The 8883-nt window shown below is 43.4% G+C and overlaps 1 protein-coding gene across 1 annotated transcript; it reads left to right on the forward strand.

Moving 5' to 3' along the window:
• The first annotated feature begins 515 nt into the window (after positions 1-515).
• LOC123127113 (tobamovirus multiplication protein 3) lies at positions 516-7477 on the forward strand. Its single transcript, XM_044546755.1, has 11 exons — positions 516-924; positions 1143-1233; positions 1313-1365; positions 1442-1534; positions 1620-1691; positions 2952-3024; positions 3265-3310; positions 3667-3730; positions 3899-3952; positions 4072-4149; positions 7030-7477. Exons 1-11 carry the CDS (start codon positions 772-774, stop codon positions 7120-7122), a joined length of 870 nt encoding a protein of 289 aa, XP_044402690.1. The 5' UTR covers positions 516-771; the 3' UTR covers positions 7123-7477.
• Positions 7478-8883: the final 1406 nt, after the last annotated feature.

Genomic DNA, 8883 nt, shown 5'->3' on the forward strand with positions numbered 1-8883 from the left:
AATCAACTCTCGATGCAACGCACGGGCATATACCTAGTAATAATAAAAAAACAAAACAAACAATACAATGATGATGATTTATTTATCTGCTGAAGTGGGATGATGTCGTAGTTAAATGTGAGGTATTATTTCACATATAGGTGACCTAGTCGGACCCGATGGATAAAGGATAGATGTTTCGTTATCAGTATTTATTAGTATGTCGACAATACCATGCCATCTTCTTTCTGCCTACTTATGACTCGCTCAACGACGTAAGCACAGAACGCGGTCAAAGCCAAAAGAAGATCGGGATTGTACAACCCATGCACTGTCCCACAGTGCCACCTCATTCAACCGGCGCTCCGTGCTGGACCAAGGCCCCGCTTCCGATAGACGACCACTGCGCTAGGTCCATACACCGGCCGCCCCGTCCTGCCCCCCTCGCTCGTGTGTTCCACCACGGACCAGCTCCAGGGACGGAGGCGCTGGCTGTCCACGTGTTCTCATCCGCCTACCCTGCATCGGCTCACCGCCCGGTCACCCTGACCACCCGCGGAACACGAAGCCGGAGGAGAGGCTCGCCTCGAACCTTCTTTCTCCTTCACCCGGCCTCCACGCAACGCGAACGAAACCGAAGTCCCAAATCAATCCATTTCATTTCGGTTTCGAATCCCCTGGGGACGAGCTCGCGTCGCCTTCCCCCTCCGCCCGCCCCGTCGCCATCCGCGCCCCCTTCGAATCTGCAGGCGGCGCCGCCTGGCCTCGTTGTCGCCACGGGAGGCGCGCGGGATGGGGCGGTTGTTTGCGGTGGACGCCGCGGCCGCGGCGGCGCTGAACGGCGCGGTGGACTGGTGGAAAGATGTGAACGACTCGCCGATGTGGCAGGACCGCATCTTCCACGCCCTCGCCGTGCTCTACGGCGTCGTCTCCGTCGTCGCGCTTGTAAGCCCCCTGCCTGACCCAAAACACCTCCCGATCTGTCACGTCCCAGCCCGGATTCTGTGATTACGTGAGCCCGTGCCCTCGATCGCGCGGGTTGGCTTGATCCGTGCGTGCTTGATTTCAAAATTGGGGATTCGGCAACGAATCGTGAGGCGGGGTCATGAATTGTTGTAATGTAAATTAAGGTTTGAATTTGTGGACCTCCATATCTGTTGTAGGTCCAATTGATCAGAATCGAGTGTAGGGTGCCCGAGTACGGGTGGACGACGCAGAAGGTGTTCCATTTCCTTAACTTCATCGTGAATGGCGGTGGGTAACACATTTGTGCTGTTTCATTGGTTCGCCTTGCTTGCGTTTGGTTGCTTGATCCTTCTAGTTGTGTTTGCAGTGCGGGCTATCGTGTTTGTGCTGCGGCGAAACGTGCAGCTGATACAACCAGAGGTTTGTGCCTGATTTGATGAATACATTGGTGTTCCAATTGATTGGGGGTAATGGTTTAAGCAATGTGGCATCACAGATACTTCAACATGTGGTTCTTGACATGCCTGGGCTTGCGTTCTTCACTACATACGCGCTTTTGGTGCTATTCTGGGCCGAGATTTACTATCAGGTTGTAGACCGGCTTGCGTTTGATAGTTTCTTGTGGTGTTCCCTCACTGTCGTTGCATCTGTTAATTTCTGAAGTTGTTTGCTAGGCACGTGCGATGTCGACTGATGGGCTGAGGCCAACTTTCTATTGGATCAATGGGGTGGTGTATGCAATTCAGGTAACTTAGTCCATGAAATTTCTCATTACACTATAACGTACATGACTTGATTCAGTTAAGCTCATGTGTGAAACCTTGCTCTGATGTCTGCCTGGAAAGATAAATGATGCAAAGATTATGTTATGATGGCATGTAGGGGTGAATATCTGTACATTAACCACGTCTTAGTACCCGTGAGCCTGTGATGCTTCCAAATTGCTTTAGATGCCTAGAAGTGGGACCCATGTAGCTACGACCAATCAAATTAGCGTTGTTTCTATTTTGTTGCCATGACCATAAGCGATAATTATACATATTTAATGTGTTCCTTTTTTGCAAGATAATATATTCTGTTCCGTTTCGAAAGTGCATATACTTTTTTTTCAGCCAAAATACATTTTCAAAATCTAAAAAAAATAAATCTGAAAAAGTATACACATAAGCATCTATGTGTAGTACTCCCTCCGTTTCTTTTTAGTCCGCATGTAAAGTTCGACTGACTTTATAGAAAAAATATCAACATCTACAATAGTAAAGTTATATGTTATGAAAATTAATTTCATCATGCATCTAATAATATTGATTTCATAGTATGAATGTTCATATCTTTTCCTACAAAGCTAGTCAAACTTTACAAAGTTTGACTTTGACCAAATCTTGTATGCAAACTAAAAAGAAATGGAGGGAGTATATACGTACAAAATTTCATGAACATACATGTTAATATGTGATGTACACAAAAAGACAAATACAGAGATTAAAATGGCCTTTTCTTTGTTGTATTTGGGCCAGTTTTTTGTCTTTTTATGTAGCCTGCAAATAATTGTATTATTTAATGTAAGTTTACAGATACATAGAGAACATGTATATGTATTTATAGAAAAAAATGTTTTTTTCTGAAACTTCTAAATATATCTTGATTTTTTTTCTTCAAAAACAGGCTCCCTAGAGCCCGTTGTATAAAACGGCGCACTTATTTTGTTTGCTCTTGATTGCCTATATGCTCTACAGAAATTAAACAATGGTACCCAGTATCCTGAAATATCAAGTACAAGCTATAGTTGATTCTTTGATGTCTTGATTGCACCGAGATGTCAATGTGTCCTTTTGTTTAGAGAACCGACATCGAAACAACCTCCTTAACTAGTATCACTCAGTAAGGAAATATGATCATGCTCTATGTTGCATTTATGACTGTTCAATTGACACATGCAAATTAGGAAGATTTTGCAGTATGCACACCCATGAGATGCTCTAATACACATGAATTTCAAATTTCAGATAATTCTGTGGTTGGTTTTGTGGTGGAAACCAGTTCGAATTATGGTCATATTGTCCAAGATGTTCTTTGCAGGTAAAATACTTGCTTCATTTGCTCTGTGTGTGTGTGAATGGGGGGGGGGGGGGCATGTGTTTCAATTCAATGTGAATTGCAGTGTCCATGGATGCATCTGTCTTGACATTTTTTGCAGTGCTAGTTTTCAGCTACTACAGTATTATCTAATTTGAGAAACTGTGAAGCACATCATTGGATAATCTACTGTGGGGTGTTGACACCTTGATCTTTTCAGCTAATTATGCTATGACTTTTCAGGCGTATCACTGTTTGCAGCTTTTGGGTTCCTTCTGTATGGTGGGAGGTAATGCTTTTAATAAACTGTAGCTTTCTGCAATGCTAGACCGGACATATTCAGTACTGAAGAATCTAGACCTGTTCTTTCCACTCTGTATCATCTATGCTTGCGCCACCATGATACTACTACAGCTACCTGTATAATTTTATTAGTCGCATGGTGAATTGATTTACCAGTAAAAACCCAGACAACTCTTTCCAACCGATAACAACCATTGTGCTTGTACTACCAGGATATGTCATATATGTGCTCTGTGCCATGCTAGGGCGCAGAAAGTACAATAAGAGATAGAATGTATGCACTATGGCTAGCAGTAACATTTTATGGACTGATACAGTATTCGGTACTATCTATTGCTGCAGGCTATTCCTCATGTTGCAACGTTTTCCCGTAGAATCAAAAGGTAGACGGAAGAAATTACAGGAGGTATACTTCGTGTTCCATTAGTCTTACTTTTGGAGGCTTGTCTATACTAGTCCTAGTCTTGGAGGAGTGTCTATGGTAGTCTTACTTTTGTAGGCTTGTTTATATTAATCATAGTTTAGGAGGCTTGTCTATAACAACTATATGGTAATGACGTATCCCCTCTTGCAGGTTGGCTATGTCACTACCATCTGCTTTACTTGTTTCTTGATCAGATGTGTCATGGTAAGTGCTTGTAAATCCCTCACAAAAAGTGCTTGCAATTACTTTGATCTACGCTATTCTACCACCAACTTAGGTAGGTGAGTTAGATGAATCTACTAACTTAAGCATGTAATTTCCAGATGTGTCTCAATGCATTTGATAAAGCAGCTGATCTTGATGTTCTGAGCCATCCGATTCTGAATTTCTTTTATTACCTGGTATGCCTCCATTTAGTTATGTTGTCTCATTTTCACAATGTCGAGCATCATCTTATGCAATTTGACTTGAGTGGTGATGTGCATTTTGCTATGATAAACCGGTATTGAGACATTGAGATAATACTGATAATCACCACTGTAAGTACATACAATTATAAAAATGTAGTATATGGCACATACCAAGACATCCCAATACTTTTAGCAGTGTTGAGCCTAATGTTAATTTTATGTGCTATGTGTTACCAGATTTCAGGGTTTCTTGAATGCAAATAGCTTTATGAGTAGATAGGCAAGTTGTAGGTATCGAGGTTAGTTAGGTTTGTCTTCAGATGACATAGGTGATAGATCCATGGTCCACCTCGCTCACATGCTTGCATTGAGGGAAGAATGAGGAATTCCATCATTAACTTCACAGTATCAAGAACATGGATATGCATGCCAATGTAATCTAAGTGTTAGAAACAAACAAACAAACAACAACAACAACAACAACAACAACAAAGCCCGGTCCCAAACAAGTTGGGGGAGGCTAGAGTTGAAACACATAAGATCTCGAAACCAGCTCATGGTTCTGTCACATGGATAGCTAGCTTCCACGCACCCCTGTCCATGGCATGGCTAGTTCTCTGGTGATATTTCAGTCCTTCAGATCTATCTTAACGGACTCCTCCCATGTAAAGTTTGGTCTACCCCGACCTCTCTTGACATTACGAGTGCACTTTAACCATCCGCTATACATTGGCGGTTCTGGAGGCCTACGTTGTATATGCCCAAACCATCTCAGACGATGCCGGACAAGCTTCTCTTCAATCGGTGCTACCCCAGTTTATCACATATATCCTCATTCTGGACCCGATCCTTTCTTGTGTGGCCACATATACATCTCAACATGCTCATCTCTGCTACACCTAACTGTTGGACATGTCGCCTTTCAGTTGGCCAACATTTAGTGCCATACAACATCATAGCTTTTGTGGTATTCTCTTGTCATAGAGGACGTCAGAAGCTTGGTGCCACTTCATCCATCCAACTTTGATTCGATGGGTCACATCTTCATTGATATCACCATCCTTTTGCGGCATTGATCCCAGATATCGAAAGGTGTGCTCCTGGGGTATCACCTGCCCACCAAGGCTAATTTCCCCCTCCTCGTGCCTAGTTGTACTGAAACCGCACCTCATGTACTATATTTTAGTTCCACTAAGCCTAAAAACTTCCAATTCCGAAGTCTATCCCCGCCAATCTAACTTTCTATTAACCCCCGTCCGACTATTGTCGTCTAGCACCACATCATCTGCAAAGAGCACACACCATGGGATATCTCCTTGTATATTCCTTGTGACCTCATCCATCACCAAAGCAAAAAGATAAGGGCTCAAAGCTGACCCTTGGTGCAGTCCTATTTTAATTGGAAAATCGTCAGTGTCGCCATCACTTGTCACAACATGATCTTACATATCCTTGATGAGGGTAATGTACTTTGTTGGGACTTTGTGTTTCTCCAAGGTCCATCACATGACATTCCGCAGTATCTTATCATAGGCCTTTTCCAAGTCAATGAACACCATATGCAGGTCCTTCTTTTGCTCCCTATATAAGTTGTTGTACCAAGAAAATGGCTTCCATGGTCAACCTCCCAGGCATGAAGCAAACTGATTTTTTGTCACGCTTGTCATTCTTCTTAAGCGGTGCTCAATGACTCTCCCATAACTTCATTGTATGGCTCATCAGCTTAATTCCACGGCAATTACTAATTAGTACCCGCTCTGTTCACAAATATAAGATGTTCTAACTTTTTTCCGAATCGGATGTATATAGACACATTTTAGTGTGTTTGTTCACTCATTTCAGTCCGTATGTAGTCTATAATATTGAAATATCCAAAACATCTTATATTTGTGAATGGAGGGAGTACAACTTTGAACACCCCCCTTGTTCTTGAAGATTGGTACTAATGTATTCTGCCTCCATTCTTCGGGCATCTTGCTTGCCCGAAATATGAGGTTGAAAAGCTTAATTAGCCATACTATCGCTATATCTCCGAGACCTCTCCACACCTCAATGGGGATAGCGCCCATCGCCTTGCCTCTTTTGATCCTTTTTAGAGCCTCCCTGACCTTAGACTCTTGGATTCGTCGCACAAAACACACAAAACGCTCAATGGTAGAGCTCTCGTTCTCTCCATTGAACAGCTTGTCGAAGTGCTATCACCGTCTATGCTTGATTTCCTTGTCCTTCACTAGAAATCGATCTGCTCCATCCTTGATGCATTTTACTTGGTTGATATCCCTCGTCCCCCCCCCCCCCCCCCCCCCCCCTGAGATCTTGGCCATCTTATAGATGTCCCTTTCACCTTCCTTCGTGTTTAAACGCTGGCAGATGTCCTCATATGCTCGACCCCTTGCTTCACTCACAGCTCACTTTGTGGTCTTCCTTGCCACCTTGTACTTCTCTATGTTGTATGCACTCCTATCCAATTATAGGCGTCTGAAACAGTCTTCTCCTTAATAGCCTTTTGGACATCATCGTATCACCACCAGGTATATCCGAGCTTCCATCACTTCATTCTAGCGACTTTGGCGTGCTTGGACACGAATCCGAAAGCAGAAAGTTAAACGAAAAAGGTATCAATCAGGCCCCAGGGTGCTTGTGGAGAGAGCAAACCAGTTAAAAGGGATAATCGGGGCATCGACTTATACTTTGAAATAGAAAACACAAAAGTTAAATCTTCTTGCAGTGCTTCAGGGATATCATTTGCGCAACTTTAGTTGTCTCTTGATTATTTTAGTGATATGTACATAGGCATGCTTTGTAGCTGTTCCCTAAGAGTAACTGAATTACTTTGTGGTTGCTGACCGGATTCACCAAATTGGCTTGCAGCTGGTCGAGATCGTACCTTCAGCTATGGTTCTGTTTATACTAAGGAAACTACCCCCAAAACGTGGGATCACGCAGTACCATCCTATCCATTAGAGCAGAGCAGCCCTGGTACCAGGCTGGTACAGACGAATGCTCCTTACAGAGTTGGTAAATACAGGAGAGGCAATGTGAAGATCACCGCACTTGCACTGAAGCTTGCCCAGGTTTTAAATGAGGAAGCCTTTAGGATTTCAGGTTGCTATTGCTTGTAAAAGAGATTTGCAATGTAGTGCCAAAAAAAGAGAGAAGAGATTTGCAATGTCATGCTGTTTACAGGTCTAGAAAAGTGCAAGTTATATAATGTATGTATACCTTTGTTCTTCTCAGTACTTTCACCCTGTAGTCTGCACCGCGCCACAGCAATCGCGGCCGGAATCGCATATTTGATTTTTGACCCACCTTAATTTCACCTTTCCGAGTGAGTTCGTTTTTCAGCAATCAGTGGATGCTCTGTCCGTTTTTTCCAACGGCAGGAGAACTGTTCTGTTCCATTTGACAGAAGTCGGTACATAAAGTTGGTCGGTTAATTAAGGGAAACCTCTGTGCTTGGTTCATTAAAAGGAAACCTCTGTGCTTGGTTCATTAAAAGGAAACCGAGCTAAAACCATGTCAACTGGAGGATCACCTAGCTTAGGGATGTCAACCGGGTCCTGTTTAATCCTGTTTAAAGTTCACTTAATATGATAGTTTAAAAAGGTTTTTTGTTTGTTTGAGGAAGATGAACTATCAAGCTAGTAAAAACTAACTAAACGTGATTGCGGACGCCATTTATTTGCCACTTACATCCCTGACCTAACTAGACTAGGCCTGACGCACCGCTGAACAATGCTGATGCACCGGCAGGATGGACAAAGCACGATACAAACATGCAAAGCACACATGTCAAAGAAGAAAAACAGGCAAAACACACCCCACACGCCAGACGCGTCATCATCCATGCAAGGAAGAAGGTACATGAGCGAATAGTTCGACATGGCCACTCCACGGCTGAGATTACGAGTGCACCAAAATGAAGTGTTTTCGGAGCACCAATTCCAAGTTTCGTAGACCATAGTGAGGTACTGCTGCAATTTACTCGGGTTCCTGCACATACCCACACCTGCAACGTTTTCTTTAAAGCCACACGCAAAGCTGATAGTTAAGGAAACAAAAAGTCCAGACTTCAGACTTCAGATTGATGATGTATCATGCTCACCGTGCAAAGACGTTGCGGATGCGGAAGAAAATGGAGGCATTTCAGGTGGTCAGAGAAGCCCCTTCTATTTCCGATCTTCTCTTTACGGATGATTCATTGATTCCCATGAAAGCGTGTGGTATCGAAAGGATAGGCCTACAAGAGAAGAGGAAGGGGGGGGGGGGGCAGTTTTTTATTCCTCTTGTAACTTAGGCAGATTTTAGCACAAGTTAAGTGATGACCAATACAATGTATACGTGCATATCTAGAGTATGGCTAACGGACAATAAACAACATGCAAGTGCAACAAAATAGAGATGAGAGAGTTTGGAAGATCAAGCGCAATGAAGACACGGTGATTTTTGCCGTGTTCCAATAGGTAGTGCTACCGTACGTCCACGTTGATGGAGACTTCAACCCACGGAGGGTAACGGCTGCGCGAGTGCACAAAGGGTCCACGAAAAATCAACCTTGTCTATGCCATCATGGTTTATGTCCACGAAGGACTAGCCTCACCCGGGGTAGATTTTCATGAAACAAACGATCTCCTTGCCCTTACAAACTCCTTTGTTCAACTCCACATCTTGGAGGCTCCCAAGTGACACCTAACCAATTTAGGGGACCACTCTTCAAAAGGTAAT

The sequence above is a fragment of the Triticum aestivum genome, chromosome 1B (assembly GCF_018294505.1).
Source record: "Triticum aestivum cultivar Chinese Spring chromosome 1B, IWGSC CS RefSeq v2.1, whole genome shotgun sequence".
Taxonomy (NCBI): Eukaryota; Viridiplantae; Streptophyta; class Magnoliopsida; order Poales; family Poaceae; genus Triticum; species Triticum aestivum.